General features: G+C 48.4%; 1 protein-coding gene across 2 annotated transcripts in view; it reads right to left on the bottom strand.

Moving 5' to 3' along the window:
• ADCY3 (adenylate cyclase 3) overlaps nt 1-24,107 on the bottom strand; it is a gene marked incomplete at its 5' end in the record, with an annotated part of 77,573 nt that extends 53,466 nt beyond the window's left edge. For both annotated transcript variants that reach the window (XM_080814641.1, XM_080814642.1), the window contains one exon: nt 23,433-24,107. In XM_080814641.1, coding sequence (XP_080670767.1) covers nt 23,433-24,107 — 675 coding nt within the window. The remainder of the gene's footprint in view (nt 1-23,432) is intronic.
• Between the last annotated feature and the right edge of the window lie 665 nt (nt 24,108-24,772).

Genomic DNA, 24,772 nt, shown 5'->3' with positions numbered 1-24,772 from the left:
GCGCCCCATCCAAAATGCCCCCGTACCCCCCACCCCTTCCATCCTTCCCTTACAAATCTAGCTAAGCCCTGCCTCCTCCACAGAGCCTTCCTTGACAGCCTGAGCAATCGGTCTCCCCCACGCTTCTTGACGAGGAAACACCTGCAAGATAAATTACTGGGGAGTGGGGGGAGTTCAATATGCAGCCACACTCTGATCTCACAGAACTAGATGGATAGGGCAGGAGCAGAAACACCAAAATGTCAGCCGTGGTTATCTTGCAGGGGTGAGGGAGGGCGGGGCTGCACATTTAGGACAACTTCTGTTGTCCTTTTTTGCCTTACAATCTTTGTAGCACAAAACTCTTCATGGAACACCGGACCGCCAGCAGACATGGGGACGCTTTGGGACAGAGACTCCTCTTCACGGACACTGGGAGTGGCCCCCCGTAAACACCCCGTGGATGGCGGCTCCACCCCAGAGCCTCGGCGTCCGGTCCGGGAGCCCAGTGAGCAGCTCCTCTCTGTGCACCTGCTTCTACGCACACACCCCGCCCCCCACCCGATCTTTCAAAGGATCAGCTGCGCAGAGAAATCTCCCAAAAGTCCTCCCACGATACACGGGCACGGAGTCCAACGGCCTCGCCCTCCGGCCTCCCGCTCTGCTTTGTGAAAGGCAGGAATTGGGAACCGCAGGGTCACGGCCCCCAGCAATGAAGGGAGAAGGGGGACCTGCCTGCCCCGAGGTCGGTGCGCAGCTTGCTGCCAAGCCCGTCATCTGTCCCTCATCGTCCGGTGCCAGCGTTTACCCAGGACACATTCACATTATACAGAACCGGCTCAGGCTGTCCCCAGTCACCGTCTCACTCAGATGAGCCTGCCCTCAGGCACGAGGGGGAGCCCAGCTGACAAGGTGACGACGGTCAGTGCTGAGTGGTTCCACATGGGCTGACAGGCATGGCTCCGCCGCCGGTCCCCGGGGGGCTCTGTCGGGCCATCGCCATCAGCCCGACTGTCCCTCACGAACGACGCCGCAGGACTCGCTTGGGCTGATCTCCTCTGCAGCCACCCAGTTTCCTTCCTCGTGGCCTCAAACGCTTTTCCACCTTCGGGAGCCACCATCACACTCCCCCTGGGAGACGGGCCGCTGCCACGGAGGAGGCAGGGATTTTCCCGGCCTGGGAACATGCATTTTCCAGGCTTCCGAAGAGTTCTAAAAACCAGCCCCCAGCTTCCTGAGAAGTTCCTGGCTTTTAACATATTTCTGTTGGTGTTTGCTAATTTCCCCACTTATCAGCCTTAGGTTTTTGACACACAAGGATCCCGACCTGGGCTCTCTCGGGCTGGGGGGGAGGGGAAGCAAGCCCCGCGTGGGACGGCCAGCTCTGCCCAAGTGGCTGCCGCACCTCTCCCAGCTCACCACCGGCACGACACGCTCCCATGGCATCGTCCTCTGTGGGCCCCCGATGCCCTCTGTCCCCCCCCCACACCGCCACCCTCCCTTCCCTCCATGAAGCACCAGTCGGGGCCACTAACACGGCAGTTAGACACGGAGCTTGAATCCTGCCCCTGTCGTTGGGGGCTGGGACCTGCGCCAGTCACCGCCGCTGTGGGCTGGCTCCCTTTTCTGTGAACCGACAATACACTGCCCTTTTTACCCACTCCGACCGGGAAGCCCTTGATGGCAGTGCCAGCAGCTGCTCCAAGCTGCTCGCCAGCCCACAGTGCTGTCCCCCTACAGGGACACGAAGAACCTCCGCCATTCGTCAGCAAGCTCTTCTCCCGCCCCACGATAGGAGGCAGTGTGACGCCACAGGACGAGCAGTGACTCTGGAGCCCGACGACTCCTATTCTAGCATCCGTTCGCAGGTCCCATAAAACCACCCTCTTCAACTTCCTCATGTGGAAAGGAGGTTAACGGCTTCAATACTATCTCCTTTCAAGAAATCGTTGCCCAACCCAAGGTCACAAGGATTTTTTTTTTTCTTAAAGTTCTATAAGTTTTACTAGGATCTATTTCAAGTTAATTTTTATTTTTTTTAAGGTTTTATTTATTTATTTGACAGACAGAAATCACAAGTAGGCAGAGAGGCAGGCAGAGGGAGAGAGAGAAGGAAGCAGGGCCCCCGCTGAGCAGAGAGCCCAATATGGGGCTCAATCCCAGGACCCTGGGATCATGACCTGAGCCGAAGGCAGAGGCTTTAACCCACTGAGCCACCCAGGTGCCCCTATTTCAAGTTAATTTTTATATTTGGGGTGAGGTATGGATTATGATTTTTGCCCATATGGATATCAATGATTCCAATATCATCTGTTGAAAGATTATCATTTTTCCATTGAATTACCTTGGCATTTTTATTGAATATTAGCTGATCATAGATGTGCTCATTTCTGGACTTTATTTGGATTCTATCCTTGGGCTAGTACTGTACCATCTTGACTGCTATACCCTTATATCTTTTTTTAAAGATTTTATTTATTTATTTGACAGACAGAGATCACAAGTAGGCAGGGAGGCAGCCAGAGAGAGAGGGGGAAGCAGACACCCCACTGAGCAGACAGCCCGATGTGGGGCTCGATCCCAGGACCCTGAGATCATGACCTGAGCCGAAAGCAGAGGCTTTAACCCACTGAGCCACCCAGGTGCCCCTATAACCTTATATCTTATAAGCAGGTAGTATAAGTCCTTTTTTAAAATATTGTTATTTTTCTAGCATATGTATCCATATAAATTTTTAATCTTATCAGTTTCTACAAAAAAGACTGATAGGATTTTGATTTGCGCTGAATTGAATCTATAACAATTCAGAGAGAACTGACATTTTAATATCTGTGATCTCTCCATTAATGTAGGTCTTAATTTCTTTCAGCGATATTTTTATTCCTTATTATAAAGGTCTTCACACATCTTGTTAAATTTAGCTTTAAGTAGTTCTTGGCTTTGGATGCTACTTTAAATGGATTTTTTTTTTCCAATTTCTAATTGTTGCCAGTATACAAAAAATAGACTTTTTTTTTTTTTTTTTTTTTAAAGAGAGAGTGCATGAGAGCAGGGTTGGTGGGGGGACAGCACAGGGAGAGACAGAATCTTAAGCAGCCTCCATACCCAGCATGGAGCCCAACATGGGGCTTGATGATACAACCCTGAGATCATGACCTGAGCTGAAATCAAGAGCTGGACATTTAACTGAACCACGCAGGCACCCCCACAAAAGATCTTTCAACACTAATCATGTAACTTCCGATCCTTTTGAGGATTCCTTAGGATTTTCTACACAGATGATCCGATCACATGAAAATACACAGTTCCATTTCTTTCCTATTTGTAGGACTGCTTTTTCTTGCTTTATTGCATTAGCTAGGACCTCATGAAAGAAGTGCTAAGAACCAATTTTGTTTCTTCTCTTGTTCCTGACCTGAGGGACAGGGCCAGCTACATAACTACTGGAAAGGGAAAAATGAAGTTTCCCTTATTCAAAAAGCAGGAAAAAAGAGCCAATGAAGGTACTAAAATACAAAGCTTTGTCCTTTCCTCTGTGGTATTTCCTTTTATTTGTCATGGTGATTTTTATTTTTTATGCAACACTGGTCCAAGTTAAATTTTAAAATTATTAGCATGGATTTTCACCAGCTTTACATTGTACCATGCCAATTTTAAATGCAAATACAAGAGCACATGACACATATGCAGAACACTGAAATGAAACAGTGAGTAGCTCCACGTGTATAGGTTCATATGTGTATTTTATTCTTACCAAAACAGTGGAAACACTGTACAAAACTTATTTCATTTGATACGCACACACTCTACTAACACTGTCTACCTTACCTTCAGCTTACTAATGAAAGCCTGATAAGAAAAGGGACTATGGTTTCCATCTTTCCTTCCATGCCATCAATTTCTGCATTAAATGGTTGGCTAACACAGAGAAGCAATGTGGGTAAAAAGAGATGTTCTTAGAATGCCACTGAGCTTCTTTCCGCATTAGAAGCAAGTTCTAGTTTGAACAGAAAGCATGGCCCATCAGGGTTGTCAGGCTCTCCACTTAGTTGTAGATGCAACACGTTTATTTTGTACTTGTTTTGCATCTTGCTGAACTCCCAGACACTAGGAGTTTCCCCAGAATTCATGGTGTTGGAGCTCTATAAACACTACAAGAAGATGGACCAAAGAATGGACGACACGCATACTGTGCATATTTCCTCTGTACCCGGGCATGTTCCACTGTCCCAGTAGACTTCAATGACAAAACACAAGGTCAGAGATAACGTCAAGAATTTCAGGATGGCACAAGTCATGTGCCCACAAAGCCAAGGCTGCTTAGGAGGAGAGAATTCAGATTTTCACTATTAAATGGGATGTAGGTTTTTCAGAGCTGCCTTTTTTCAGGTCAAAGAAATTTTCTTCTATTCCTAGTTTGCGGACACGTTTTACCATAAATGGGTGTTGAATTTTGTCGAGTACTTTTTCCACATTTATTGAAATAATCATGAATTTTCCTTTTTAGTCTAATATGTTGAATTATATCAATTGACTTTAACATGTCAAAACATTATTTTCCTTTGAAAATCCCTAACTGGTCATTATGTGTTACTCTTTTTACATCCTCTTTTTACATACTGGGTTTCATTTGCTAATGTTCTTTCGAAGATTTTTACATACACAACAAGAGCTATTTGCCTATAATCTTCCCCCCTTCTCCCCGCCACGTCTTTTTCTGGTTTTGATATCCAGGAATGCTGTCCTCATAAAATGAGTAGGGAAATGTTCCATCCTATTTTCTGGCACAGTTTGTGTAGAATTGATATTATTTCACTCTTAATTGTTTGGTGGAATTTAGCCTTGAAGTCACATGGAACTGGAGTTCTCTTTGAAGAAGGTTTTTAAGTTCATGCTCAATTTCTTTAATGGATATAGGACTACTCAAATTTGGCAGTTTATATCTCTCAAGTAATTTGTTCAATTTATCTAAGTTGTCAAATTTGTTGGCATATAGTAGTTAGATAAAGATAATAATATTATCTTATTTTTCTGTTAATGTCTGTAGGACCTAGAGTCATGTTCCCATTTCCATTTCTGGTATTTGTAATTTGTATCTGCTCTCATTTCCCTGATCATCTAGCTAGAGATTTAGCAATTTGGGTTTTTCAAAGAACCAGCTTTGGATTCACTGTTTTTTATTATTTGTCCACAACTTCCTGTTATTTTTTTTAATTACTTCCTACTTTTTACTCTGGATTTTTCTTAAGGTGGAAGCATAATTTATTTTAGACCTTCTTTATTTCGCTCTTAGTACTACTTTGCCTACATTGTACAAGTTTTGGTATATTTTCATTTAACTCAACATTTTCTAATGTCTCTTGTGATTTCTGTCTTGACCCATGGGTTCTTTGGGTATTGGTTTAATTTCCAAATACTTTATTATTTTTCAAGATACAATTGTTATTTCTACTTCAATCCATCATTTTTGTCAGAGAACATACTTTGTTGTATGCTTTTAATCATTTTTTAATGAACATTTTAGTGCACCTGAAAATAATGCATTTTCTGTAGATGGGTGGAAGGTTTTATAAAACGCTTTGGTCTAGCTGGTTGTTCAGATTGTTCAAATGTTCTATATATTTACTAATTTGCCTATTTGTATTACCAGTAACAGAGGAATGATGCAATCTTCAAATATTATGGAATTGTCTATTCTTCCTTTTAGTTGTCAGTTTTTGCTTGATGTATTTTGAAGCTTTGTTATTAGGTACATATGTATTTAGGATTATGATGAATTTTTGATGAATTGTCTCCATCTTTATGAAATGTCCCTCTTTGTCCCTGGTAATGTTCTAGATTCCAAAGTCTCATTGTCTTTATGTACTGCCTAACAGAGCCAGCCAAGCCATCTTGCATTTGATTAATATTTGAATGGGATATCTTTTTCCATCCTTTTACTTTTAATCTAGTTGTGTCTTAATCTAGTTGGTTCTTGCTTTGTTATTGATCTGACAATATCTGCCTATTAAATGGAGCCATTACATTGCATATATTTAATATTTTCATCGATATGGCTGAATTTAAACTATCATATTGTCTATTTGTCTCATTTGTTCTGTTGTTTTTCTCCTCTTTTCCTGCCATCTTTTGATTTTATCATTCTCCTTTACCTCCTTTATTGGCTTATGTGCCATACTTATTTGTTACGCTTTTTTAACGGTTGCTCTGATATTTACAATACACATCACTAACTTAATAAAATCCACTTCAAATATTCCTTTACCTAAAGCATAAGAGAATTACAATAGTCTATAGTCATGTCTCCTCTCTGGTCCCTCGTGCTGTTGTTGTCATACATCTTTCCTCTGGGTTACAAACTTCACAGTGCATTCTTCATATTTTTGCTTTAGACAGTCTTCTAAAGAGATTAAATGAGGAAAAAAGAACTTTCATATTTTCCCACATATTTACCATTTAGTGTCTCCTCGTTCCTTTGTACAGTCCAAATTTCTGTCCAGTACATTTTTCTTTTGACTGAAAATCTTTCATAAATACTTTTTGTAGTACAGTTCTGCTAGTGATGAATTCTCTTTAGCTTGTCTATAAAAAGAAAGCATTTCTTGGGGTGCCTGGGTGGCTCACTCAGTTAAGTGTCTGACTCTTGGTTTCAGCTCAGGTCATGATCTCATGGGTCAGGAGACCGAGCCCCATATTAGGTGCCATGCTCAGCAGGGAGTCTGCTTGAAGATACTCTCTCCTTCGCCCCTCCCCCCAACTTGCACATGCTCTCTCATGTGCACACTCTCTAAAATAAATACATCTTTTAAAAAGTATTTTTTTTTAAATATTAATCTCTACCCCCTCTGTGGGGCTTGAACTCATGACCCTGAGATCAAGAGTCACATGCTCTCCCAACTGAGTCACCAGGCACCCCCCACCAAATGTATTTCACCTTCACTTTCTGAAGGATATTTTTGTTGGGTATAGAATTCTAGATTGACCATTTTTATCTTTCAGTTCTGTTGTCTCCTGCCTTAGAATAATTTCTGACCAGACATCTGCTATCATTCTTTTTCCTCTCTATATAACATGTCTTTTCATTTTCTTTCCGGTTTTCATTAGTTTCTCCTTATTACTAAGGAGAAACTTATTATTAAGCAATTTGATTATGATGCACCTTGATGTGATTTTTTTTTTCTAAGATTTATTTGTTTGAGAACGAGAGGAAGAGAGCACCAGCAGCAGGGAGAGGCAGTGGCAGACTCTCTGCTTAGCAGGGAACCCAGTATGGGACTTGATCCCGGGACCCTGGGATCATGGCCCGAGCCAAAGGCAGTTGCTCAACCGACTGAGCCACCCAGGCGCCAATGTGATTCTCTTTAGTTTTGGTTTTTGTATCTACTTGAATTATGCTGTGCTTCTTAAAATATGGGTTTACAGTTTCAGACACAACTTCAAATATTTTTTCTGTCCTCCTTTCTGGGACTGCGCTGCTCCCCACTGACTTCAGACTGCAGTCAAGGCCATCTTAAAAGTCTGACCAGGTCTTCCATTTCAGATCCAAAATTACCTTCTAGTTTTCTCTCTTACTACCTTACCCAATTCTCCAAAGGATCTCTGTTAATATACGTTTATCCTCCAGACCACTGCTCACCAAAAGTTGCCTCTGCCTCTTAATATAGAACTCAGTGGAATTTGCCCTTCATGGCCCAGCTTAGTACTGCCTCCTCCATGAGCCTTCTCCCTCTTGAGGTAGAAAGAAGTTGTTTCCTCTGTACTCTCACAAGCCTTGTGTGTCATACTGGCACTCTGAGGGCTTGAGGATATCCTTTCAGTCAGTTTGGGGTGAGCCCCACCCTCATACCCACGAAAAGGAAAGGTGCTGGACCCAAATGTCTCTGTCTTGGGAGTAAAAGTAATGATTATATCAAAATGTGCCTATGAGAGACTTTCCTGAGGGAGAAGGTGAGCAACAGTATCTTACAAAAGAGTGAGTCAGGCAGAAGCTCTCCTATTTCCAAAGGGAAAAATGAGCCACACTGCAGATTAAGTCAATTATTCTGAGCCAGAGGAAATACCTCTATGGGTATTTACTGGCAGATCAGTTTCTCTCAATACAGCCTCTCAGGAGTTGGGGAGAAAACCACGCCAGCCTCTGACTTCCTTCTTATTCAGCCAGGGGAGCAGGGGCAGGCAATCCCGTCCCAGGAAACCACACAGCTCCTGGCTCCAGATCTCAGAGGAGAGAGCCCTGGCACCAGGGCAATAAACCTTTCCCAAGATTGGGAAAACAAAAGCAAGATTAACCATGCAACCGAGAACAATTCCCCAGCAAAAATCTGAAACCTAAGGCCACCCCAGTTTTACACTGGAAACTCTTTCATGGCACAGAACTCCGGACCATCCCCTCTAAGTGTGCCCACCCTAGGTCACCCACCTTCCCTTGACCACCACCTCCTGTTCACATCTTCTTCACACAACCACACACTCAATACCCTTCCACTTGAGTAAATTCCTCATAATACCCCACTAACCCCTCATGTACCCTTGTCACCCCATATCCCAATGCCCACCGACCCCTCCGCCCCCAAACCTCTGAGGCTCTCCCATCTCCACATAAGTTCCTGGAGGAGAGCCACACAGGATACGCACAAACAGACCCTCCACCTCCCGTTTACCGTACCTGTTACACGTCCCTGCCTCATCACATCAGCTCCCTTCTTTGAGGGGATGGAAGAGAGCTGGCTTGGGAGCCAGGAGACTAGCGCTACCCAGAGGGGCCAGGACACCACCTCCCATGTGATCTCAGGCAAGTGACCTCCCCTCTGGGCCTCGGCATCTTCTCTCTGGAAACAGTAACCTCTCCAAGGCCATCCCCACCTGTCAGAAGCAACATGCGAAGCAGGGGACAGAAAGCGGAAGGAACAAGGTCCTTTTAGCTGCAGATTGTAAATTTGGACTCAGCACAATTTGTAAATTCCACTCAAGCAAAATGCAGTTTAGCACCTCTCCCTAAGGATACATTTTCTGGTTTAACATGGTTACAGATAAACGCAAAGTAACAGTTGCATGTGAGCAGGGCTTAGTGATTCACAAAGGGCTTTCACTCATCATCTCCTACCCTCCTTGCCACAACCCAGTGGGCCGGTCCCCAGCATCTCAGCAAACCTGTGAGGCCAGCGCTGCTCTGAGAGCTTTACCTATGATCACTCACGCAGAGGCTTAACATGGGCAGCACAGCCCGGGCTGAGCAACTCGATCGAGACCGCAGAGCTGATGAATGGCAGACCCAGCCCTGGAACCCCAGCATCTGGCCTTGCATTTGGCTCTTACTCATCAGGGATGCACCCCTCTAGCCTCCTCACTCAGGGAGGAGCCAACCAACCTCTGGAACATCAAAGGGCTTGCCTCAGACGCCTGCACCCACAGAAGACCAGTGTGGGAACGCAGCTCCCGTTCCCTGACGAAACAGTGATGAAACAGGCAAAGCATGAAGAATGTCAGCACCGGCCAGAAAGGTGGGTACTGCGGGGCCCCGACTCTCCAGCAGTGCCATGGATGGCCAGCTCCCAGCTCGGCTCCCCTCCGCCTGCACAAAGTGCCACCCTCTCTCTTCTGCCCGGCAAGTTGATTTGTGCTGATGCGGGTGCCTCTGAGTGTCCCACTCGGGACCAGGGCCGCAGCAAGTGCCGGGACTCATGGCAGCACCTCACCCGAGGCCAGGCTGCTGCCGTCCACCTCCCTGACCCCCCTAGCCCCCCCCCACTGCCACCTCCGCCCTCAGAGCCCTCCTACTCCGTGGGAGTCCCCCTTGCTGTCACATGGAGGCATGGAGGCTGCAGGAGGAGCTCGCCACACCAGCCCGGCTCTTCCTCGGCTCAAGGAGCAGCCACAGCTGCACTCGAGAGACACAGAGTGGACCTCGGGTGGGAGCCCCTGGCTGCTGCAGGCAGCACCTTGAGAGGGAAACCGGGTGACAGAGAGGAGCGGGTGGGCATTAGCACGGAGTTAGTTTCAGTGATTTGCATAAATGTATGAATAATCTCTCAATCCTAAATGTGCATATACTCACATAAAGACGCAAATTCATAGGAAGTTCTCTGGAAGTACACACACACCAAACACTTGGCAGTGGGGGCCCATGGGAAGGGGAGCAGGGGCAGGAAGTGTGCGTGGGTGTGGGGGGGTTTCACTATTAACTATTTATAACTCCTGCCTGGGTCGAATCATTTCTTACAACAAGCACTTCATACAACACAGAAGAAAATCAATCTTCATATCTACCGATCGATAAAAGGGCCCAATGTCACCAGTAGGCATCCTTGAGGGGTATCATGGGCAATATTTTTCTATACTATTTAGTATATTCCGGGCTTTCCATAATGAGCACATTTGTTACTTTTATATTAGATTGAACCATAAGCAATACAATTACCCTTTTTTTTTTTTTTAACAGATTGAAAGTGGTTGGATATTGGTGATTTCAGATGATTCCACCTAATCATTCATGTATCAACATTCAACAAATATTTATGGAGGGACCATTCTGTGCCATGCCCATATTCAGACAATTTTTTTGGTGTTAAGTAAATAAAGCAAGCTGGGTGCCCCTTGTAGGCAGGACCCCAGGTTACTCATTCCTGTAGCCCCAGCACCTTGCACAAACATGGATCCAGAGCCATAGGTGTTTGGCTGAGCAAAAAGGTGAATGACTAGCTAGATGGACCACAGATGGCCATGAGCAGACATACGAATGAAATTATACAGTCCAGGTGATCAATACCACATGCATCATCCCTGCAGGAAACGACAGCAAAGAAGGGGATGTGCCCGGCTCTGGTTAACTTGGAAGTCACACTCATCTTGGCTGTTCTGGCGGGTCACGGGATCAGAGAAGCAACAGAGAAAGGAGACAGCCTAGGGGCGTGCAGGCTGCAGAGTCATGGCCAGGGGTCGTGGGCAGCCCAGGTTAGCAAACACACCCTCCAGCCATGAGCAGCAGTCCCCAGCTGCACGGTCCCTTGGAAGGGCTCCTCTGCCTCCCCCAACTCCCTTAAACAGCACAACCAGGCAGGGGAACGTTCCAACAGTCTCCGCCGAGCAGGCACCCAGCAGCAGTGGGTTTCTCTACATTACAGTAAATATTTGCGGAGACTCTAATTCTTTCCTGAAGGTTTGATCCCTTAATTGTCCAAGAGCAGAGACCACCCTCGCCACCAAATGTTAAAGAAGAGCTGTAGAAGGATGTATGCCTCTAGAGCGTGTGTCCGGCGACAAGGCAGGCCAGGCAGGAGGCAGGTGCACTTCTCTCTCGGTATAAACTACAACCAGGAACAGACGCCAGCAGAGGGAAGGAAGGGGCTCAGAGAGAAAGGCCAGGAATGCAGGACAGCCCCAAAGTCCTCTGAACCAATACACCAGAGGAGGCAAGACCATCCTTCCCTCTCTAAAACCTACTGGCCTTTCGTAGCTGGCAGGATCGTCTCTGGAACTCGCCTGCATTTCTGCTCCAACTTTTGGAGTGTTTCCCCAGAGGCAGTTGTGTTTAGTCCCAAACCTGGGTCTATCCGCTGTTTTTTTGGTATCGTATTTACATAATTTAAATACAACCTAAACAGATAAAATTTGAGTTTAAAAAAAAAAACGCGATTGTTTCTAAGGAAAGTAAAGTGAATATTTTGGAAAATTTTGAGTGAGCAGCTAAAAGAAACTGCTGATAAATTAGAAGTGAGCAAGATAGCAGCAAAAATTCGGCCAAAAAAAGATCCTAAAAAATCTGAAACTCCGGGACACCTGTGTGGCTAAGTCGGTTAAGCATCTGCCTTCATCTCAGGTCATGACCCCAGGGTCCTGGGTCAGCAGACACCTGCTTCTTCTTCTGCCTGACACTCCCCCGCTTGTGTACTCTCTCTGACAAATAGTCTTAAAAAAAAAAATCTACAATTCTGTATCTGGGTTATTTCCAACTGACCCTCAATCCTCTCTCTTAAGGAAACTGGAAGTTACAGATGACATACCCTTGCTCTAAGGAACACCAGCTGGATGGAAAGGAAAGATCTTCCCCTCAACAAAAGATGAGCAAGCGATGATACAGCTAAATGTGTTCGATTAAAATAATGTTAAATACATATAAATGTATCTGCATATGTATAATTGCTTTGTGATCTCTGGCTTCTACTGACTTTTTAAAAAATTCTACCTCATTGCATTCTTCTTTACATTCGGCAAGTGTGTATTTTGGGGAGTGTTGACAAATGCAAACAGCTATGGGACTCCATCCACAATCACGATCCGGAACATTTCTTTTCATTCCAGAATGTTCCATTAGGGCCCATCCAAGCCTACGCCCTCGCCCCACCGACAGTCCTGCTGAGGTAGCGCAGCTCCTATGGCACCATATTGAGATCATCCGTTGACCCCCAGCCATCCAGCCTGGGCTTTTACTCCTGTCACATACAGTGGAATTCACTCTATCAGTGTATAGTCTATGTGCTTTGGCACACAGTTGTGTGGCCACTATCACCGGAACTTTGCACACTCACTGGCCAGCGACCTGCCCCCATCTCATCAGGCAAGAGCACTTTCACCACATTTGGATCTAGAAGACTTGAGATGAGCCTACACTGCATTTTCGGTGTGTGGTCCTGGGCACTCATCTACCCCCATGCCCCTCTGCCCTCTTCTCTTCCAGAGATGAGAATATCAACTCAGAGTAGGTATGAGGACTAAAGACATTCAGCAGATTAAAAAGTACTTTAAAGATCTATGTAAATGTCCTTTAGAACTAGTTTGAACAGCGTCTTCAGCCCAATTAGGCTGTTCGTAAAGAAAGGAAACTCCCCCGCCCCAAAGAAAAGGAAACAAAGACTAGAGAATGGATTGGGGCATCCACAGCCTGCTAGCTGGACCGTGAGCCCCACGACCCTTTCCACCCCTAAGTCCAGTGAGAAGTCTCGGGAGGTGTGTGTCACTAATGCTGGTGGAGAGGAGCACAGCAAGGCCACCCAAGAGTAGGCAGGATGTCCCCCAGCCCCCAGGGTTCCCTTTATTCCCAATAAAGAAACCAAGCACCACATGGCTCAAGGGATTTGAACCCAGGAGAATACATTTGATATGCCTCCATCCAAATCCGTTCTGGAGACTTCCTTCACTGGGTCTCTCCACGCATGACCTACTCTTAATTCAGTCCTCTCCAAATAGGGAAAGATACTAAACGAAAAGGCCAATGCTGTGAGGCAAATCCAAAAACAAAAACAAAAACCCCTGCATCAAAAGTACAGAATTCTTCATCCTCATGGAAACTTCAGCTGAAAACACATTCCCTCTAACACTTATAAGGCAACAACAACAACAATGACAACAAAATGGCGGCCGAGCTCCCCTCCCCTCCCAGAAAGGGGGTTAAGTGTCCAGTGACCAACCAAGATGCCCTCCAGACATCTGGAACGTGGAGCTGCTCTTCTCTCCCCTGGGACTGGCCCAAGCTGCTCGAAATTCCTCTCTATCGGAGCCAGGAACAAGGCCAGCCCCAGCCGGAGCAACGAGCATGGCTAGCATTGGCAGTGAACCAGCCCTGTGCTGGAAGGCCATGGACACCGGTCACAGAGAAAGATGCCGGACAGACAGATTAAATGATGTACCGATGAGCTCACGGCTGGTAAGCTGGGGAACCAGGAGGTACTCAGAGTCAAATGAGGGAAGCCAGTTGCCTTTACAGATTCCCGAAGCAGCAAGCTCATGGGCAGGTCGGGCTCTCAAGGCCCCAGCACCAGTTTATAACTGTAGAGGTCAGCTGGGGCAGAGACCAGATGCTACAGAAAGGAGAGGAAACACTCCCTAAAATGGCCAGGCTACCCTGGATTCTTCCTGAAATAAAGAGGCAAGGTCCCAGATTTGTTCCCAGAGGCCGGCAGTATAATTTACAATCCCAATTTTTGGGGTGCGTGGGTAGTGTTTTCCAGAGTGCTCATGAAGGATCAACTACAATCACATGTAGGAATTCAGAAAAAGAGCTGAAGAGGGCATCGTGCCCCTTTGCCAGCAATCAGAGGGAGGCTGTGTCTAATGGAGTCGTCCAACGCTGGGAAACAGGCCGTGGGGACAGCAGGAGCAGAAGGAACAGCTCCCAGCCCCAGCCTGGGAGGATGACCCGCCCTCAGCAGTGCTCGATGCCCTGTGCTCAGATTCCCCTTCAGGAAATTACGGATTTGGTTTTTTAGGAATTGGCAGTCAATTTGTACCGAAGAACAGACATACATAGTATTTCTCCTCCTCGGGAGGATGGCAAGGTCCATCTATCATCATCACGCTGGTGACCAAGCCTTGGGCTTATCAGTCAGTCTCTTCAGAATCTGGCCGGTGGGGATCAATTACCCAGGGCCCAGTCCCACTGAGTGGGAAACAGCCTCCCAGAAGCAGTCCAGAAGCCCATCTAGAGCCAAGCAGAGAACTGGGAGAGGCAGCTGCCTGGCCTTATGCTGCCAGATCTCACTCAGCTGGGCCCTATACACTGCATAGGGACCAGTCTTGAAAGGACATGGGAACAAGAAACCACAACCATGAAAATCTTGTAAAGGTTCAAATCCAGTCACTTACTTTGGGGTTTTGAATGGAGGTAAAGGGTGGGGTGGGAGTTTTTCCTTAAATATGTCATTTTCTGTTTTGTTTACAATAAAGAAAGGGTTCTTGAAGAGAGGAAAAGGAAAAATAAAAGCCTTCTTTATTAATCAAAGGAAATTTCTTAGCAACCACAAAGAGGAATTTTGCTGGAAAAAATGGCTAAAAACCTGAACAGAGAAAGGAAGATGCGTCAGACAGAAAATGGCCAGGAGGGAGCTCAAATAGTCCAACTTTTTACCTAAAGGAACTAAAAGAAGAACAAAGCCCAAGGTGAGTAGAAGGAAGAAAATCATGAAGATCAGAACAGAAATAAATGACAGAGACTGAAAAACAAAAATCAATGAAACTAAAAAAACTGGTTCTTTGAAAAGATTAACAAAATTGATATACCCTTAGCCAGACTCTTCAAGGAAAAAAGAGAAAGGACCCAAATAAAATCAGAAACGAAAGTCATAAATGATACCACAGAAAGAGAAAGGATTGTAAGAGAACACTAAGGAAAATTATATGCCAACAAATTGGCCAACCTAGAAGAAATGGATAAATTCCTAGAAATATACAGTCTTCCAAAACTGAATCAGAAAAAAATAGAAAACCTGAACAGATTGCTAGTAACAAAATTGAATCAATAATCAGAAAACTACCAAAAAATAAAAATCCAGGACCAGATGGATTCACAGGAGAATTCTACTGAACATTTTAAGAAGAGTAAGTACCTACTTTCATCAAACTGTTCCAAAAAAGTAGAAAAGGAATGAAAGCTTCTAAATATATTCTTATTCTATGAGGCCAGCATTACCCTGATGTCAAAACCAGCCAAAGACACAACAAGGAAAGAACTACAGGCCAATATCCCTGATGAACATAGATGCAAAAATCCTTAACAAAATATGAGCAAACCACATTCAACCATACATGGAAAAGATCATCTGTCACAATCAAATGAAATTTATTCTAGAGATCCAAGGATGGCTCAATATTTGCAAATCGATCAACACAACACACATCAACAAAATGAAGGATAAAAATCATACAATCATTTCAATAGATGCAGAAAAAGCATTTGACAAAATTCAACAACTGTTCACGATAAAGACTCTCAAAGGGGGTTCAGAGGGAACATACGTCAATGTAATAAAGGCCATACATGCAGAATGCACAGCCAGCATGCTACTCAATAGTGAAAAACTGAGAGCTTTTCTTCTACAATCAGGAACACCACAAAGATATCTACTCTTGCCACTTTTATTCGACGTAGTACCGGAAGTCCTAGCCATAGCAATCAGACAAGAAAAAGAAATGAGGCATCCATATTGGTAAGCAAGAAAAACTACAGAGGACACAAAACAATACATAACCAGGGACCTCGGTAGGAAGCAGGGAGCGGCATGGATGCTCTGTGCTGGGGACTCCTCCTCTGACTATTCCCTAGAACTAGGTCCTAAGCCCTCTTCTCTCTTGAGTCTACACACTTTTCTTGGTCAAAACTCACCCTCCCCATGGAGATGGGTGCCATTTAAATGCTGGTGATTCCCAAATCTGGAACTCTAAATGTCTCTAAGCTCCAGATCTTGAATATAGGGCCTAGGGTTCAATAATTACCCACTGAATAAGCTGATAATTCTACGTGGATGTCCCATGGGTACCTCAAACTGAATTCATCTTCTCCAGCCTGTTTCCATATTGCTGGATGGCCCCCATGGCATCATGCCCATATGATCTCAACAGTCCTGTAATCAATCTTGGCCTCACCCAAGTCCACCAAAATGATTCTTCAGAATGTAAATCAGACTCCATCTGCCCCTACTTAAATTCCTTTGATGGACCTCACCACTGTAGGAACAAAGCCGAAATCTGACTTCTCTACACCTTGTCTCTCCAGCTCCTATCACCCACTTATGCTCCTGTCACATAATGATGCCCACCAGTCCCAATCAAATGCGAAACTCCTATGACTCTGGCTGGGAAGCCCCATTCCTATTATTCCCCCTGGCAAACTCCTACTCATCCTTCAAAACCCGGATCAATGGCCAGCTCCTTAGAAACCTTGTTTCCCTAGGTAGGTCCTCACTAACAGGACTTGTACCAAGAGGGAAGGAGCTTCTAAAGGGAAGGAGCCAAGTTTTCCTCTCCACATACTCTCACTAGATCACTGCTTGCAGTCCTGATGAAATATTTGAGAGGTGGTGGGAGGAATGAAGTTTCTCCTTAAACTACAGGAATAAGCAGAGGATGTGAGATGGTAAGAGATCTAACTCGGCTTAGCCATTCTTCTGTATGATCTCATACAAATCACATTTTTGTCCAAAGAGGAGATTAGAATTAGGCCAACAGGATCTAGGACTCATTTTGAGGGCTAAGAACCCTCCTTTGTTGCTGCTTTTCTCCTCAAACAAGCAGCAAGGGAGTATCAATCAGCACCCCCCTGAAAGGTAATATAAATCTTACTTTTAAAAATTCTCGAATCACTTGGATTAGCACTAGAACATTCCCACCTTGGATCAAACCAAAAATTTATCAAACTCTCCACGAGTTGATAAGGACGGAAACAAAGGTAAAAAAGCAAAGCAGGAATGTATGTATTCAACATTTACAGAGTGACAGTCACAACCGAAGAACCGCAGAGAGCTGAAAAGGAATTCAATCATTCTTAATATCTCCTTGAAATAAATGACAACCTGCTAAGACAGACGAATCCGACATGTTTCTGAAGCACGTACCTGAGCAAACTCCCACCTTCTGGGAAAGGAAGACAAACATCAGAGCCAGGCTGCCAATCTAGCCAATGCATGGAGAGAAAAGGACCAGGGCTGGAGGCAGGGACAGCTTCCCCAGGAACTGGCACAGAGCCCTGGACAGAGCGGGTCTGCATGTTTGACTAGAGAATGAAGTCTTCTCAAAAACATAAGGCAAGCCATAGCCCATGCAGATGAACTATGAGCTACTGTCTCTTTATGTGTAATGCAGTTTCTGGAACTTTCTGAAAATCTTAGAAACGATGGATTTCACAGAGAAGCAATGCCTTAAAGTTCTATATGCCCTGCCTGGACCACATCTCTAACTCTGGAAGCATCCTGTGGTCACAAGGTATTTTTTTTTTTTACCCCGCCCAGACTCATGGATTTCTTTCATCCCTTCTCCCCAGCACACCCCCTGTGCCCCCCTGGTTTGTGGGCAGCCTCAGAAGACGCCTGGCCTTCATCCCTTCCCTCCTGATATGAACATGCCACTCTCACATCAAGGGGTAGAATCAGTTTCCCCTTATCTTGCATCCGGCTTAGCCTTGTGACCTGCTTTGACCACAGTGACCAGTCTAGCCTCTAAAACATTCTAGTAGCTTCCACGTTCTCTCAGAGACCACCACACCTGTGAGGAAGCCCGAGCAGATCACACAGAGAAGTCACCTGGGGGAGCTCCGAGGCTCTGGACATACAAGGCTTCCTAGAGCGTTCCAACACAGCACTCTGCTGGACGCCGAAGGCTGAGCGCCACAGTCAAGAGAGTGACCCCAGCTGGTGCCTCGGAAACAGAAAAACTGCCCTGCTGAGCACAGCCAACCCAGAGAATCATGAGACCGTAGGCTCTCGTGTTGAGATTATCACAGCAAGGGGTAAGTGAAACACAGAGTCCGTGAGCACATACGTGTGCAGGAAGGCCACTGAGAAATGGGCCACCCCACACTGAATTTCCTAGAGAAGCAAAATATCCAAACAAGTCTTTACCCAATTCTGACCCAAAAAAGTTTTTAGAGCGCAATACTGCACCCCACCTTACACGAGATGTAATTCAGCGTTTTCCGGATGAGCGAGTCAGCCTGGCGCACATCAGTTAAACATGGTCCCGGAGCATAGCGAAGGCTCCAGCAGCCACAGAAGCGCACAGGCTCTTGGCTGCAACCTCCATCGGACCCCCAGACCACAGTGCTCTTGACCCGCGGTGCCATGCCTGCCCCCAGAAACACCTCCTCCTCCACGTTGCTCCTTTGAAGGATTGTGAGTTAAGGAACCAAGAATCCTATCCCGACTGGAACAGGGCTGAGGATAGCTAATCCAAGGGGTTCTTTTAGGACTGCAGAAGACAAGGAACGCTGTAATCCCACCGACCTGAGTTCGAATCCTGCTCTGCCACCTGCTAGCTATATGGCCTTGGACAAGTCACATCACTCACCATGCATTTTAGTTTCCCTATCTGTAAAATGAAAATGATATCCACCTCCCGCTGGGAGCTCCTTGACAGAAACCCAGCAGGAGCTCAGTAAATGAGGGCACCTGCCTATACTCCACGTTCACGGGCCTGGCCCTGAACGTGAGCGTGAGCCCTGAGCACACACATACAAGTGTGGGTCCGGATGACACCCATGGACGCCTACCCCCAAGAGTGCATATCAAGAGGGGACAGGGGAAGGAGGTTGGGGGGGGAAGGTCTGAATATTTATTCAGGCTTGGAGCACCCTAGTCGGATTTAATGCCCAAAGAAACTGCAGGATGAGAGTAACCTTGGAGTCCTGGCAAGTCCATCTCAAGGGGCTTTCAGGCAGGCTGTGAGGCAGACCAAGCCTGGGTGTGCGTGCCTGTGTTCGCACGCATGGACGGACGTACAACATGTACCTGCCTGCAAGGCAGGCCTGGCAGGGGGCAAAGGGAGACCCCAGCACACACACTGGTGTCTAATCTAGCCTGCTGCTACCCAGCTACCCACCAGCGGCCCAGCCCCGGGCTCTGGTTTCCTCTTCAGGGAAGTCCACTAAGGATAAAGCACAGATTTAAAATAAACAGGAGGGATTGGACACTCACGGCCAAAGTTCCGAGAGGCAATGCAGTGAAAGGCAGGGCCCACCGCACGCGCAGGACAAGGACATACTGGAAAAGCTGTTTCCACATAGGGAAGGACCCAAAGAGGCCACAGAGAAATGCAACCTGGGATGGGACTGAGGGGGTGACTTGCTGCAAAAGTGTTTATGTGTTCGCTAATTGACTGTTCTTCCACAGTTGGATTTTATGCCTCCCTGTCCCCTCCTAAGCCTTTCCTTATTATTCAGATGCCTAAAAGCTGCCCACCTGCACACTCTGAGGGGTGGGGGCGCTAGATGGCCATTTCTGTCCCGCTCTGGGATGGTGGCAAAGCTGATCCGGGGTTGGCCTTGCTGCCTGCCCCCCCACATTTCCTGCACCCATCTCTTACCTTGATGCCTCTGGTTGTTCAGGCCATATTCAGAGAAAGAGGCCTTCAGGGAAGCCCCGGGATCCATCCTGCCTACCCCCTGCACCCAATTTTTCACTCCCCAGTGACCCTCCCCAGTTACCCGGCACCTCCATCCCTCAACCTCCCTGGGCCTTGGTTTCCTCATCAGTCAAATGGAGCCAGTAACAATCCAGGATTGAATGGGATGATGTGTATAGAACCCTAAACTCCAGCCTGCCGACGAAGGCGTCTGGAAGCATCAGCTCTCCCGCAACACCCCTACTGTAGCTGCCTCCAGCCCCTCGGAGCCGAATGTTCCTTCACGGGGTGAACGGTCTAGGTCATCGGTATGGTTGGTGGGAATTACACATCCACGGCTCTGTCATGTTCTAATTTGTAAGGAAAGGTCTTAACAGGCTATTAATTCCAAGAGGAAATTTTGCTTCCAAATAGCCTTTCTGCTATGAAATAAAGCAATAAGTGATTTTGTAAATGCTGTTCCTTGTCCCTAACTTGTCACAGACTCTTTGCTTTAACAACCCCATCAGATGCTAATAGGTCCTGAGTGCATCAAGGTCTCGGGAATGGTTGCTGGTCTCAGGGAAGCCCCCCATCACCATGGCTGCATTTTCTGCCCATCCCCCTCCCCATCCTCATCCACTGACTGCTGCCTGGTCCTGCCCTGGACTCCCTCCTGCTCCAATACATCACGTGGGGTGGCGCAGGGCAGCAGAAGGCAAGTTGTGCCATAAGAGACCTAGTGGTGCCAGGGCCCAGGCCAGGGGAGGGACGTGGGGAAACCCTATCAGCCACAGACCAGGCTCCCCTCCACCCCAGTGTCTATGATTATCGGATTCCTGTTAGTCGCAGACCCTCAGGCTAAGGCCCATCCCTATTGCCCAGTAATATTACTTCACTAATAAAGCCCCAGCAACACCCCAATCCCACACCCCATCCGACAGCCAGATTTCACCTGCTCTTCCTGTCGGAACCCCAACCTGCTTGCCTCCCATGAGAAGAGTCAGGTGCCGGCTGGATGGCTTGCCTGTGACATGTTGGGCTACTGTGAGGACCCACTGCATCCCTCTGTCGATCCCCAGCCCCCATGAGAGCAGAGCATGGGTTTGAGAGAATGAAGAGTGCAGAGAAGGCAGAAGCCACAGAAGCATTCCCAAAGCCCCGAAATCCAGGGTCTGCTTCTAACCATGAAACTTAGTTCACACTCCCCCACCCCACAGGCCCAGGAGGGAATTCCTGGCTGGAACCAACAAGTGATGGGCAAAGAAAAAGACGGGAGGCTGCAGGCAAGAGACAGAAAAGCAAGGAGGGGCGGGGGGTCTGGAGTGCGTGCCCGGTGTCACTCTAGCTGGGCATCCGGCTCCCCCAGCTTCACATCCCTGCCCTCCAGCCCCCGGGCCATCCTACCCTTGATGGTGCTCCCATCCCAGGAGATAAGCTGGGCCCACAAGGGCAGTGGGCAGGTGAGTGTCGCTTCATTCCACAGCTGGAGGACAGCTGGATGCAGTGTCCTCATAACACACACACACACACACACACACACACACACACACACACCTGGGCTGTTTCCACCCCATCCAGAAATACTGAAGGCGGCGACTCTGTGACTTAAGGAAAACTTTGGCGAGTGGGCCTGGGAACCCAGGCACCTTTTAAAAAGTCACAGTGGTTCCAAACAAGTGACTCAAACTTCTGGAACACAGCCCACTGAAAGCCGGGGCCTCCTGCATTCTATCTCAGGCTCCCAAACAGACCTCGAGAGCCACCTCCTCCTTCCCCACCATCCCCCAAAGCCACAGTGAGGGCCCTGCCTCCACGTCAAGGCCATGCTCTCCTGGGATGCTAACATGGTTATCTTCTATTTACTTATTTCTTTTCCTGTTTCTTAATCTTTTTGGGTTTTTGTCTCCTCTTAATAGTGCCCAAAGGACCCCAGCAATCATGGGTTTAGCATCTGAGGCTCCAAAGGACGGAATTTTTGTTTTGCTTCCTTAACGGACAGTGAAGCACATGGGAGACTCGTGGTTCAGGGGCTCCAGCAGAGAGGAAAATGCCAGCAGGGACTGTTCAGCAGCTAGGAACGGTTCAGAGTCAGATCATAGACCCCCAAATGCTGCCATGTCCACCTGCCTATCTGCCCCAATCTGTGCTTCCTACTGATTCCAAGCAGAAGGGCTCCCACCATTCTTCCCCAGACAGCTCCCAGCAGGGCCCTTGACTGGCAGAAGCACAGGCTGAAGTCAACCCACCTAGAAGTGGAGACAGCGACGACAGACCCAGATCGTCACTTGAGGCGAACAGGGTGCTGGGAGAAAAACAAAGGACCTGTTGCTGTACCCACAGGGTTCAGATGCTGCCCCAGCCCAGGGCTAGGCTCCTGCAGAACGAGAGCACAGAGCTTCCCGAGTGAGCACAGTGCATGAGCCAGAATGGAGGAACAGGAAGAATTTGGGTCCAAGAACCAGGAAAAAGTCAAAACTGCAAACTTGTGTTTTCCCTCTAACCGAGTGGGAGGCGATGGGACAAGCCCCACAGGGTTCTTGCATCAACGCCCCAGGATCCCGCGGGGCCCCTGGAGACTCAGCCCTCAAGTCCAAAAGACCAGGTTGATGGCTTTGGCCAAGATGCAGCCAGCATCACAATGAAGTAGGAAGATCACTGAAACTGGAATTGAGAAATGGATGCTCCAGGCACGTGACTACTGCACCGACTGATGGGCCTTAGGCAGGTCACTTCCCATCTCGTGCATAAAGGAGGTAGCAGGATTATGGAATTTATTAAGCCCCCCCCAGACTCCTCCCAATGGGTTACCAGATAAACACGGAGGCCGAGAATCGCATCTCCCAGTCTCTACAGCCCCGCAGCGCCTCCAGGCTCTCAGGTCCTGGGCAGAGCACGGGGCTCTTAATTAAGCTGAGGCCAAAATTCCACCCCTTCCAGCAAAACATGTCCTCAGAGAACTAGCAGACCTTTCACCGCCGTGGCCAGCACGACTGTCCCCGTTTGTGTCCCCACACCACACCTCACGTCATCTAAGTACTCCACACACCCTGAGCTCCCTGCGGCACAAGCAGGATCTAGGGCCATCACACCATCAGGTCTCCTAGGGCGTCTTCACCCACATTCCCTCTGATCTTGGTAATGAGCACTAAGACAGACAGACAGCCCCCACTTGACAGAGGATCACTGTATCCGCACGAGTTAGACAGCTGCTGAAGCTAGCCCGTGACAGGCTGGAGATCAGAAGCCAAGGGAGCACCTCTCCCTACAAGAGGTCTTTCTGGAGGGATCAAGGGCAGGGACTGGCTGGGACATAGCTGGGATAACGGCCGCCCCAGAACCAGGCCTCGTGGGCCTTCCTGCCACCCACTTGGGCAGGACACCAGTGACACAGTGGCCCTGAGGCCCAATGTCCGAACATCCTCCACTCCCTCAGGCCCAGCACAGAAAGCTCTAGCGCCAAGACAGGGAGTTGAGGGAGAGACGGTCTTCCTGCACAAGCAACTGAGATCCCCAGAAGCACGCACCCACCCCAACGCATGTTGACTCAAGGGCCAAGAAAACAGTGCCATCCCACCCCGGAAACTGTGGCCACCCTGGATGAGAGCTGACGGGAAGGGAAGCCCCAGGGCGGGACCCGAGGCGGGACTCACCTCCCTCAGCAAGTGCGTGCCCTTCAGCCCGTCCTGCTGCTGCTGGGCCACGGTGACCCCCAAGACGAGTGTGTGCACGACACAGGAGACCACGGAGATGATGACGATGGGGCTGAGGCTGAGCGGCAGCGTGATGAAGAAGGAGAATACGAAGAAGGCCTGCCAGCCCGCCGTGTCGCTGGCCGCATGGGCTCGGGCAAAGTTCAGGCCCAGGTAGGAGAAAATCTGGGCGGTGATCAGCAGCCACAGCACGTAGGGCACCACTTTCCGGGTGACCCGGTCGGGGAGCAGCCCCTTTTTGCAGAGCACGAAGAGGAGGAGGTCCAACAGCAGTCCCATGGCGGCCACGAGGAGAGGAGCCAGCTTGTCGCTGGAGAAGACCACGGCGCACATCACCACCACGTAGCAGTCAAAGAGGGCGGCGAACACCACCAGCACCAGCAGGGTCTCGTGGCGCTGCCGTTTGAAGTAGGTCTGATACAAGTTCTCCAAGGACTCGGGCACGAAGGTCAGCCGCATGAACCGAGGCAGGCAGAGGCATGATCCCGAGTTCCGGACCGAGATTTCGTGGGTCCGGCCCACCCCGCGGTCAGGGTCAGAGGGCAGGCTGACCGAGTACTCCGCGGAGTACTCGGCCGAGTACTCAGGCTCGGAGAAGCCCTGGTTCCTCGGCATCCTGGCTGCCGGCTGCTTCTACTGGCCCAGGAGAAAGGGACCGGGAACGGAGGGAGGGCTCCGGACTGGGCCACCTACCAGGGCTCTCGGAGAGCTGGGGGGAACGGAGGGCCAGCCACCTCCCGCAGCAACGCACCGCAGATCTCCAGGGCACAGGTAGCGCGGGTCATCTGGAACTTAGAAGGACATCGCTAAGTAGAAACACCTCTGCTTTCCTGCCCGTGGCTCCGCACGACCCACCCTACTCCTCCTGAGAGGATCGCTGCGCACGACGCTCCAGGACCAGGGCCTCCTCCAGCCACCCCCACACTCAGGCCACTGCCCGGCCACACACACACACACACACTCCTGTCCTCAATGAACAGTTTCTTGTCTCTGGCTGGCCAAAAGGCCTGGCCACCTCTCCACCCCTCACACTCCGGGTCGGTCTCTGTGTCATCTCTGCTCCCTCAGTCCCTCACTTCCTCACCTAAAACGCCGCCAGGCCCAAGCCTTAGAAGCGGGAGATAAAACGTGCCCGAGAGCAGCTGGAACCATCCTCCGGATTCCCGAATCTTCCTTCTGTTTACTTCCTTTTCCCACCCGACCCCTGGAGGCCCGGGCTCTCCACCTCGGGGCACTACCTGCCCTCCGGAAGGCTGGCCTGCCCCTGCGTTTACCTGTGC

The sequence above is a fragment of the Martes martes genome, assembly GCF_963455335.1.
Source record: "Martes martes genome assembly, chromosome: 9".
Lineage (NCBI taxonomy): Eukaryota > Metazoa > Chordata > Mammalia > Carnivora > Mustelidae > Martes > Martes martes.
Note: the sequence above shows the minus strand (reverse complement) of the source record. Positions and strands in the feature narration are given on the sequence as shown.